We start from the raw sequence: 12,457 nt of genomic DNA on the forward strand, positions 1-12,457 counted from the left end.
GTTGGTGTAAGAAAGGGAACATGGATTGGACCACAAACCTTGATAAAATAAGCAAACAGCTGAATAAATATTGCCACCCAACTTGTTGGGGTATTTCTCAGAAGAGGTGGATCATGACCCACTACTGGTAAAACCTTTCCCCCTGTGTCTGGTTTAATTTGTAAGAAAATGGGGTCTACAAGTAAATAAATATCTTTTTAAAACATCTCCTGATGATTTGCCAAATCTAAAGAAACAAATAAATCATAAGTAAAATAGCATTTGAAGCTGGAGAAAAAAGGAAAGAAAATAAAATATAATTAGTCGTTGTTAGAGCACTCGCTCTCTTTTATATTGAAGGCTCAAGGCTTCCCTCAAACCACTTTCCTCTATGATACAAGTATAGAAGGGGAGAGAGAGAGAGAGAGAGAGAGAGAGAGACTTCTACGGAGGAGTTTCTATGTTTCTACTGCAACTAGAGGAGGCATCCAAAGGGATCGCATTGATCCCGAGTGTCCCTGGCCATAATTTTGGATCATGCTATCCCTTTGGATTCCTCCTTTGGTGGCTTCTATAGCATTAACGGGTTTCAGTGGCGATGCTCCACACTCCCTTCTCGTGCATCATCAACACCAGCAACTTCAACATGGCTCGAGAAAGAGAATTATATAATACCAACAGATCAAGTAAGTCATATTTATATGCGTGTGTGCGTGTCTGTGTCTGATTTCTCTTTTAAAACCAAGTACAACCGAGTAGCAGCTTCTCCTTGTTCCCTTAGTCTTCCTTTGGCTGGAACATGCATGTTTCATTGATATTGGAAGTTTGCATGACTCTGAATATATGGTTTATACTATTAACAAATCAATTTTCCTCTCATATTATTTGTAGAAGAGACTTTTTCAAAATTGTATTTTGTGACTAACTCTCTACTCTATCCGATCGATCTCTTAATTATATCTTCTTCTTTCTTTTAATTTTTATTTTCAAGCCCCGTTTGGTTAATCCAATTCAATAGCAAACTCATTATTTAAGATTCTAAATGAGTCTTTGCAATCCAAAACCGAAACTCGGCATGAAGTCATTGGATCTGAACTTAAGAAGGCTACATACAACTTGCTCCTAAGAAATAAATGGACAATGGCTCCAAGAAAATCTTCAAGAGAGGTGCGTGTATATCTTGTTGTTATTGTTGCTTACAGTTGTCCTGGATGTGATTTGCTAATTTTATTAAATACACATCTACTCCTTTAAGATATATGGCAAACCTGAAATCAAGGATATTGGATATTTATTCCTTCTTTAAAAAACATGTGAGACAATAAATTTATATGGGTGTTGAGGAAGATGTCCGCACCGGATCTTTAATAGATCTTTTGTTGTTTTCAAGCAATGTAAGTGAAGTCTTAGGTGTCAAATGAGTTCATAGTTCGATTAGTAATCACATTCCCCTCCTCTCAGAAAGTATGAGGTTCTAACCTCTCCTTTGTAACGAAGGGATGAGGTTTTTTGCCGGAGCTTCTACACAATCACGAGCTGACTCCTCTTATTTTTCGCTGAAAGAATTTAAACCAACTTTGGAAATTCTTGGTGAAGGGAAAATTGCTCTTGCAGCTAATTTACATGCATATGTACATTCTGTCTCTTACAAACTACAAGCTTTGATTCTTTTCATTATACATCGTCATCAACGTGATAACCAAGTGGAAGCTAGCTATTCGCAACTATTGCAAATAAAACAGTGCCCCTTGTATTGAAGATGATATAATTAATTTCTACCCATATCAATGCTTTGGCAAGAATTTATCCCATTTCCTTACGCTTCCAACAAATTGATTTCACCTTTTCAAAGGTTTGACCCTTTTCTTCAGATTAACGCTAACAATTAACTGCAGGTTTGTAATAGTTTCTGGCTTAACCTAACTCCTATTGACATTAATTACTTGCCTAAACCATCTCTAAAAAGCTATGAAACATGGGTTAAAGGTCCTAAACCACTCGATCTATGGTATGGTCGTATGCCATGTGGCCCTGGATCAAGGTCCAAATCACATGGTTTGAGGACTTTAATTAGAATCCAAGGCAGTGGAAGATGATATTAAAGGACTTCTTTTTACCACTTTGGGCCTCAAATTGAGTGTCCCAAAGGCAAAGGAATCATACACATGTGATGAGACCTTAAAAAAGTCCTTTATACTTGCCCTAATTTTTGAAATAAAGGGTCTTTATGTGATCCCTCCTAGCACATGACACCAACATTCTAGTAATGTCTTACCATTTGATCCCTTTTGTCACATGGACCCAACACCTTTCTGCATTAGGTTCCCATTTTTTCTCTAACACCAAGCATTTATGCGTCTCTCGCGCATTCAAGCATCAATATAAGGATAACTTTAAAATAGAACCGCCACCACTAACACATGTAATTGAGCTTTTCTAGATATGGTTATCCTTTCCTTTTTCCATAAACGTTCACGTTAGTATAGCTAGTGTTGCATATTCTGATACCTACTGGTATCAAATATTTGTTGATTAGATGTTTGTAAATAAGTGCTCAAGGTTTATCCTTTTCTATTGAGGTTAATTATTTAGATTCTTCTCCTTTATGAATAGGAATCGCACTGTTGAGTTGTTGTTCCAGGATATGATTGGGATTGTTATCGCTTGTAATGTTAATTTTCTTTCCTTCGGCTGAGCAAATTATATCATGACTACACAATTTTTTTAAAATCCTGTACCGCTTTGCTAAACGCCAATCACTTGATAACTGTAGGAGTGGTTCAAAACCTTTATATGTATGCTTTGAAACTGCTTTTTTTTTAAAAAAATATATTCAAGTATATTAATTAAAAGATGGTCTTTTAGAAGATGTCCTATGAAAAGTTAAATAACCTTTACAAGAAAATAAAATGTTTATGTTACAAATTATGAAATAGAAACAAACATAATAGGAAAAAATAATTAAATTAGTGATATATATATTTGTCCACACCTAAATATCATTTGCACTACCATTAAAATCATTATTAGTACAATTAAAATTAGGTTTTTTATACTTTAGCCAAACTGATAGTTTATACAATATCAGAAAGAGATTGAAATTCTAATCTAGATGTATTTTGTTAAAAATAACATCATTTTTTATGAGTCAGACTCTTAATGTTGTGTCGTAAAAAAAAAATCCAAACCCAAGTTTGAAATCTATTTTTCATTAAAGAAGATCATTGATAAATCAATAAATCTAGAGTCTATCTAGAATACTCCCCATCGTTATAATAATTTTGCTCATAATTGCTTAGTATTAAAGCAATAGAATAACAAATGATCCAAAATCTTCTGCTCTACTGCACAAAATAAATATTTGGATTGCTCTATTGATAATAACTGATGTCTGAAAAGAAATTCACATAGAAAGTTAATTTTTGACTGCCAGCAACATAATTGAGGAATCTTACTATATAGTAAGATATGTTTCCAACTTTCCATCATAATATATCGTTATATAAAGACAAGCATATTAGGCTAAAGCATCACTACAGATTATTGCTCCTATAGTACTGATAAAAGAGGTTTCCAGTAATTAGAAATTTAGTAAAAATAGTTGGTGGAAGAGCAATTGAATCAGCATATACATAAATTCAAGTGATTAATTTTTTTTCTGGGGGGATATACATTAAAAGTTAACTGTTAGTGTTGGAAGAAAGGGAGAGTTAGATTTAAAATACATCATAATAAAAGGTTAATCTTACCATCACAACAAAGATGAGGGAGTAGTAGCTTTGGACACCTCTTACAAAAGATGCAAACAAATGTAATTTTTAATATTTGTTAAGAATTAGACCTATTACTAATGAACTAAAGACCAACTGGCTATATATATACATATAGGATATTTATTTTTTTATTCAAATTATATATTAAGTTACAATTAATGTTTTATTAATCATTCAATTTTATAACTATAAATATCTCATTATATACACACACACACACACACTCATATTAAAATAAATTAAATACCCTTAATTAGCATTGCACAAAAATATGTGTGTGTGTATGGTAAATATACAAATATTTTCCGTTAATTTTTTCGTTAATTTTTTAATTCATTAGAATAAGAAAAAAAAATAACAAGATTTCAGAAGTTTCCCGAATCTATGAGAAAGTTTAGCCTAATTAACACTTTGAGTTGTGTAATTGATTAGCAGTGGGGTCGTGATTTTTGAAATGATGATTTTCAACTTAACAATGAAAGAGTCAAATTCTTCAATCAAATGAATATGAAGTGGAAACAATACAAGAAGAGGGGGTCCTAGGGCTCGGAAGTCATAATTTTTCGGACACACGAATGTACAAAATGTCTTCGAACGTGAAATATGTAACCCAAATGTCACCCTCTTGGACTACATAAATTTTATGAAGGACATGTGTAACTTCCAAAAGAAAAACCCTAGGTGTGATTTTTTTTCTAAGCCCTCGAGGAATTGGATGCTCCTTGCCTGGGGACCCAAACCCTTTTGACTTCCCTTCAAAACTAGCGCTCCCTAACCCTCTCCTTTACTCGCACCGTGTATAACTTAATTTGTAGCCATGAATCAGGATAATATCGATTTGATTGAGATATGATATAAAGTCGGAGAGCTCAAACCATTACCCTTTCTTTATGTGCTCTTCTTTTTTTCTAGTCGAGATTGATTGATCATGGGAGGATATTGACGCTGCAGGTAATCATAAGACACTAGCTTTGTTAAATATATATACACGATTAACCCAATTTAAAACACTCTAATTATCAATTAATTAATATTCCCTTGTAGATCAACCACACTTTGTTTACACCTTTAAAAAATCCATTAAATCACGTTCTAATACTTATATAAATGCCTTTCTATATATTATCAATCGATCCATCAGTAAATAGCACACATCCCTTTGGCCTAACCCTGGGAGGTTTCTAGCTAATTACATTGTGTCCATTTATCAATGCAGCAACAATGAGCAAGAATTATTAAATAACATGACAATTTGCTCAAGCAGAGTTGCTAATTATACTATATTGGATGCTGTATTGAAATTAAATAGGGCTGGGCCAGCCAAAGATGTTGGAGACTGCGTGTAACATGTGTAACCCCAATGTTTTGGTGGGTTGCACCTTCGTTAATTGGTGCTAAGAATCCAACGATGTAACTGTAAACTGGCTAGCTGAAACACAATCTTGATAGAATCCTCTACACCATCATGCTGTATTTGACTAAATTGCTACACTATGTATCTACCGCTATTAAGCACTAGTGATGATTTTGTGGGAGCAAGTCCAAGGTCAGGGAAATAGGAGCCCACCTTACTTGACATCATTTTGCCTCCAAATTTATATAGATTCAGATTCTATGAACTCTAGAATTCTAGGAATTTTCCTTGTACAATCCCCCAACCTTTTGTTGCGATAATATATGATGTTTTCATTCCTATTTTTCGCTGCTATCTGATTTTTATTGCATTTTAGTGCCTATTTATAGATGGTACCTTCTGTCGAGCTCCAAGTGGATGCAGATCATCAGGCACTCTAATGGATGCATACACCTATCACCCATTCATAACTAGAAACAAAATCGCAATTTTAGCAATTGGTTTTTATTAGAACATAATCAGAACAAGCACCAGCAATGAGGGTTAGTGCATGGATATCTCATATCTCACTGTGGTTGTGTAAGAAACGAGTGTCTGTGGATTGGCCAAGTCTGCTTGGCTTGTAGCATTGAAATTGCATGACAGAAAGGCAAAAGCTCAATATAAGAGCCTCAATCTCTCTTAAAAGGACAGATCAATTAGCCTCAGAAGTTCTCCATTTTTCTTAAAGTTATTCATCATAAGTTTGTTGTGTCTATGAAGTTGAATGTTCACCATGTTAATCTCCATTAAATTACAAAGGAAAATCCTAATGTAATCTAAGAAATTGAAAATCCAAGAATCAAGATCTCTTATTAAGTTTGTGCTAACCCAATAAGTGTTCCTCTACATGAAAAATATTATGAGATCATGGTAAATATTAGTGGTATGCTTTTCTTACGAAAGAAACCAAGATTTATAGAACAGTACCGACCGAGAACAAGCAAAGGGCACTGATGAGAACAGGCGATTCCTGGACAGAGAAAACAAAGCTTCAGTGGGCTGGATTTAAGGGTTCTTCGAGCTTTCTGTATAGTTAATAAAAACTGTGAAATTTAGCGATATCCATAGTTACAAACTGCAACATGATCGATAATTAAGCGTATTCGATATTTCCAGTGGCAATCAGACATGATATTGATGGAAGAGTACACTGAAGAAGTAGTCCTACTATTGTAATTTCATTGTTATTTCTCTTTTTTTAATAAGAAAGAAATTCTGACTGATTTTTAATAACACCAATGCCACTTAAGTTTACAGCATGTTGGTTGCATCAATGGTTAAGCATGCAGTATTATTATTAATTAAATAAAAGAAATTAAAAGGGATATGACTTTTACTGTAATTTTTAATGTAGCTTTGGCATTGCAACATTAAATTTATTATTTTGCATTTCTTATAAAAAAATTTGACCTTGATAAAAGGGTAATTTTATTGTTTTTGCATAGTAAACTTGCTAAAATGCCTCTTGAAGCAAAAAAATATTGCACTAGTGGACAGGGGCTTTTTGACATTTTATTTTAAAAAAAATCATAGTAAAATCTATATTACTCTTGAATTCAAATTATTTTTAACTTGAGTTTAGAGGTTTTTTATCTTTTTATTATAATTTTTTTTATTATTGAGTTTGATCAAGGGTAATTTGATATTTTAATAGATATAAAATATTATTTAACATTAAAAAGTTGATGGCGCATGTAGTATATACAGTCGCGCGCTTGAATACGTCCTCTCTCTTCAAATAACATGTACAACATTGTTCGACAATCAAATGCCAACTTTCATGTTGTGTGTGACTAATGAATCTCTGGTTTTGTGCCAACAACTTTTTTTTTTCTTTTTGATTTTCATGTCTGTCCTTTTATATTTTCAAAACAACTCTTCATTTATTTTTTTTTAAAATTTGGTCTTTATTTATTTTATTGTTAGTTGTTTTATTTTAAATAATTCATAGAATTAATTTTTTTTAATTTCATTATCTTTTGATTTTGCTTACCTGTCATATTTGGTTTTTAATTATTTCTTTTTTTTAATTAGATTTGTTTTTCAATTACATTATTAAAACATTGTTTTCAATTTCTTCCTTGGTATTTTATTGATTTAGATTTTGTTAGTAAAAAATTTGAACCTGGGTTATAATTTTGAAAAATTAGTTCAGATTAACTTAGATTGTTTTTAGATATTTTTTTATAGTTGGTTTTCTTTATTCTACTGTGAGATTATTTTGATCTTATATGTCAAGTTATAAATTTAATGGATTAATAAAAAATTAATTCAGATTAATTTTATTTTGTTTAATTAATTTATTATTTATTTATTATATTATAAAATTAAATTAAGTTATTAAATTCAGTAAAATTAATAACCCTACTCTTTTATTTTTCTTGCTTCCTTATAAGCATAGTACATATTTATTATTTTTCGTGAAATTTTTTTTAATCCATCATGTGGCACAACACGAGTCACCAGTTAATGGCATTTACCCACCGGCGGCATTTCCGTCTGCCGTGTTTACCAGTGAGGCTATGAGGATGTTAGAGGGTGACTGGGTGAGACTTGGTGAGAGCATCTTATTTTCCAGGCGTGTCAAAACATTACACGGCACTCCATTTCACGAGGGAACAAGAGGAAGGCTGATTCTACAGCGCAATCCTTTCTTTTTAAATATTGTTGTTTTTCATGACATTTTTATAGTATGTTTGGAGTGTGGTAGTGTTTGTTTTTTAAATAATTTTTTATATTAAAATATATGTTAATAATATTTTTTTATTTTTTAAAAATTATTTTTAACATTAGCATATTAAAACGATTCAAAACATATAAATTATATTAATTTTTAATAAAAAAATAAATTTTTAAAAAACATTATTTACACCATGTTCCCAAACAATTTCTAATTTGTTAAGAATATATAATTAAATTGGTTAAACAAGTAGTTAAATATAGAGTATGAGATACGTTAATGAAAAGTTGTCCACGTGTATTTTAAGTATTGATTATTTATCTAAATAATTAGTTAATTTATATAAAGATGGAAAATGATTTTTTAGAGCAAAAATATAAATACAATAAGAAAGAAATAAATAAAAACGTGTTAGTTAAAAATAAATAATAACAAAGGAAATATTAATATACTAACACCATTGAAATTGATAGGTTTAGAATTTAGAAAGTTTGCTAGGAGCAAATTTGAATTTCTAAAAGTTTGGACCTGGAGACTGGAGTAATTTGCAATGTAAAACTACGGGTAATCAGTAACTTGCATAGCCTTTTTTATGCTTCAAGTAATTGTTTCCTTGAATATTGTACTTGAAATGGTGAGATTCAAGGATACTTATCGTGCGGTTTCATAGTGTTTGATAAATATGGTGCAGTGTTTTTTTAGTTAAAAATATATTAAATAATATTTTTTTAATATATCTTGTTATTAATTTTTATAACAACATTCCAAAACCATAAAAAAAATATCAATTTAATTTTTTTAATTAAAAAACACTTTAAAAACAATTCCAGCAACATACATATTTAAAGGTGACAGCATTATAGTATACACCTATAGGTATAATTACCGATCGGCATACAATTTTTTTATTTTTGGGAGAAGATTGTGGTAATTATATTTCATTGTTATTTGGGTGTGGGAGCATAATTAAATCTGGACACTTCAGTTCATGGCTTTAAAACCTTCCTAGCCAACCCGGGTCTGGAATCGGGTCGGGTTGAAAAAAAATAGAGAAAGAAAAAACTCGGCATGACCTAGCGAGTTGACACGGCAAGACCTAGTCAAAAACCCGGTTGCAACCCGTTGATTTTTGTTTTTTTACTAAAACAACATCGTTTTGATTTTTGTTAAAAAAATTGACTCGAACAACCTAATGACCTGGTCAAAATCCAAAACCCAAGTCTTGGACTGTGTCGGCCACCAACCCGGGTCTAAAAATTATGCTTCAGTTTTCTAGATCTCAGTGTATTAGACCAGGGCAGAATTTATTATATGAGATTAGCTTGTGATAAGATACATCTTTTCTTTATAATATTATAACAAGAAAACTTGGAGTACATGCCAATATTATGATTACCCATCATTTCTAGCTTAGTGATGCTTTTTCCTAAGTTAAAGAGGTGATATTTTGCCTACAAAAAAAGGGATAAAATATAATAAAAATTTTGAGATATTATGAAATTACATAAACTAATTAGAATTTTGAATATTTGACAAAAATTCCCTTAATGTTAAGAAAAAATTACAAAAACTCCCTTAATTTCAAGCTTTAATATATCCAAAACGTCCTTAATTACTGTTCAATTGGAAAGATACTTTACTTAAGAATTCAAAAGGAATAGATAAAGAATATAAATATGAAAGATACTTAACTTAAGAATACTAAAAGAATAGATCACAAAGAATATAAAGAAACTTAACATGATTTTTTTAGTACACGAACAACATTAGTTTTTTTATGTAATTTATTCAATTTTGTTTTGAGTTTCTTTTTCATAATTTTTCTTTAATTTTTATTTTTTTGAATATTTTTGAATACATAAAAAAAAAATATTACAGAAACTTCTTTCCGAGTCCTATTATATCCAAGAGTAAATATTCAAAATAAAAAAAAAGTTACTGTAATTTATCAAAGAAAAACATAGAATATAATATAATAACAGAAAAATGAAATTTAATTGCAAACAATTACCATATTTTGATTTTACGAGCAAACCAGGTACCTGAAACTAAAATGATCCTTAAAATATTGAAAACCATAGCATATTAGATTTCATTTTTCTGGAATTGTTTGCCAGGGATGGAATGAAAGTATGAAACTATGAGAACTAATTAACAAGGAAGGGTGATGGAAATTATTTTTTAAATTTTTTTATTTGAAAATATATCATAAATATTTATTATATTTATTTTTAAAAAAATTTATTTTTTACGTCACCATATTAAAATGATCTAAAAATAAAAAAAATTAATTTTTTTTTTAAAAAAATTTTAAAAAATATTGTTAAACTACAATATCAATCACCACCAAAAACATCCCTGATGTGTTATATAGATTAGAAAATCCCTTTTATTTTATTAATATTGTGATAATTTTTGTAGTTTGAGTTTTTTTAAAAATAAATTTAAGGAAAATACATTTAATTACAGTCATAAAAAATATATTTTTTATTAAAATTATTGTGAGATGAGTTTTTTCAAGTCTTTATGAATAACAAGCAGGTTATTTTGAGTCTATTTAAAAATGTGGTATAAATTATTTTTTAAAATATTTTTTGTTTAAAATACTTCAAAATATATTTTTTATTTTTTATGTTAACATATCAAAACGATAAAAAAATACTAAAAATATTAATTTAAAACTTAAAAAAAAACCATAAATTTTTAGAAAAGTATAGTTGGACTGTAATGTTAAATAATATTTTTAATTTCTAGAAATTTAAAATTTAAAACGTAATTATACGTATAACCCAGTAAAAAAAATAGAAATTATTTAGCTAACTTAATTATTTTTTTCGAAATCTAACACAATAAAAAATAATTTCTAATATTTTTTTAAAAATATTAAATTACTTTAAATATATCATATCAATTTAAAAAATAGATATTTAAATTATTTGAGAAGACACTCGAGCAGAAAAAAAAATAAAAAAAAATCCTTCCTCCTCGTGAAAGCAAGCGCTGATGCAGTTAAAAACAGCAAGTATAAGTCCAAAACACACAAAGTGATCGAAATTCCATCTCTACAAAATCACAAGAGACCCTGGAAATGGAAATCTGTTAATTAAACCATAACATTTACATCACATTGATCCAAATCCCTTCAATTCCAATTCCATGGCTGCATTCCCCGTTTCCAGATCCACATTACCCTTTAACCTCTTAGTTCTTGTACTCCATCTACTCTGTCCCATTTCCACTTTCTCGCTTGTAACCCTGACCAGCAAAAACCCCAACTTCGATCCCCAAATTGCCCTTCTCGGGGACGCCAAAGTCTCCAACGATGGCTCTCACGTGCTACTCACCAGCCCATTTCCGTCAAGTTCTGGTCTTCTCATGTACAAACACCCTTTCAAATTTCCGAGCTTCAGTCCTGCCAAAGCGACATCGTTTTCCACTGAGTTCTCGTTCTCCATCTCCGGTAAAGGCAATGGTCTTTCTCTTTTAATGGGGTCTCGTAATTTTGCATTAAGAGTTCTGGGTCAGGGTAAATCTGGGGTCTTGAGTGAGAAAAGTTATCTGGGTGTTGAAATTGGCTCTTTAAGTGATAGTAATGTGGGTGATTTCAACGCAAGTCTTGTAGCTGTAGGTGTTAGCAATGCATCATCATCTGTGCATTTAGAGACAAATACTGGGGAGAAGTTGAAATCTTGGGTCGATTATAAGGTGTCTTTGAAAAGATTAGAAGTTAGGTTAAGTAAAGTGGGTGATGAAAGGCCACACAATCCAACTATTGCATATTCAATTGATTTATCAAAAATGTGGGGAGATAATGAGGTTTATGTGGCTTTACAGTCATTTAATGGGAAATCTTTAGAGACTTGTGTTGTGTACTCATGGAGGTTTAGATTAAGAAAGGTGCCTAATCGGATGCATTCATTGCCAGCCGATCCACATGGTTATGTGGATGAGCCTAATGAGGAATTAGGAGTGCATAAGAGGAGGTTTTGTCCCTTATCAGTTCTTGCTGGGATAATTTTTGTGACTGGGTGCGGAGCGATGTTGGCATTTGCGGTTCTGTTTGTTTGGGCAGTTTTTGTGAACAGGCACACAGTTTTTCCAACAAAGGGTAATGTGAAGCCAGTTGATTTCAAGTATGAGAAAATCAGTGTAGTTGTGGAGAAAGATGGGGAAGTTGTTAAGAGTTGAGAATTAGAGCATGTAGTATTTAAACTTCTGCTGTGAGTTTAAGTTTTTTATGTGCTTGTTGTTACTAACCTATGCGGTTGAAGATTGTGATTACTTCTTTTCTGTCTAGATGTCTAGCTGGATGCAAATGGATTATGTTACTGTTATTTATGTTGCAACGTGATCAATTTAAGTATTTGACATTTGTACATGCCTTGTCTAATTATGTTACCAGTTTTAAATGTATGTTGTATGTTCATCGCCAATTCTTGTTTTAAATGTTATGTATGATTGTTGTAAGAAAAGTATCTATGTAAAGAAGTGGCATGCAGGCTTGCTCTGCAGATTTGTGAGACCCTGTGTCTGCTAGACGATAATGAGACGAGTCAGAAACTTGTTAGTCACGCTGCTGGTGATGGCGCAACCGATTTCATTATTCTTTTTAACAACAAAAAATCAGTC

The 12,457-nt window shown here is 31.1% G+C and overlaps 1 protein-coding gene and 1 long non-coding RNA gene across 2 annotated transcripts; both read left to right on the forward strand.

The window, feature by feature from the left end:
- Nucleotides 1-243: 243 nt before the first annotated feature.
- On the forward strand, nt 244-2,570 carry LOC133696978 (uncharacterized). The gene is made up of 2 exons (XR_009842784.1): nt 244-665; nt 971-2,570. It is a non-coding gene; the product is annotated as an uncharacterized LOC133696978 (long non-coding RNA).
- Nucleotides 2,571-10,846: 8,276 nt separating this feature from the next.
- On the forward strand, nt 10,847-12,206 carry LOC133697943 (L-type lectin-domain containing receptor kinase S.4-like). The gene has a single exon (XM_062120781.1). The coding sequence runs from the start codon at nt 10,985-10,987 to the stop codon at nt 12,014-12,016; it is 1,032 nt and encodes a 343-aa protein (XP_061976765.1). The 5' UTR covers nt 10,847-10,984; the 3' UTR covers nt 12,017-12,206.
- The last annotated feature ends 251 nt before the right edge of the window (nt 12,207-12,457 follow it).

Source organism: Populus nigra, chromosome 6 (genome assembly GCF_951802175.1).
Source record: "Populus nigra chromosome 6, ddPopNigr1.1, whole genome shotgun sequence".
In the NCBI taxonomy this organism is placed as follows: domain Eukaryota; kingdom Viridiplantae; phylum Streptophyta; class Magnoliopsida; order Malpighiales; family Salicaceae; genus Populus; species Populus nigra.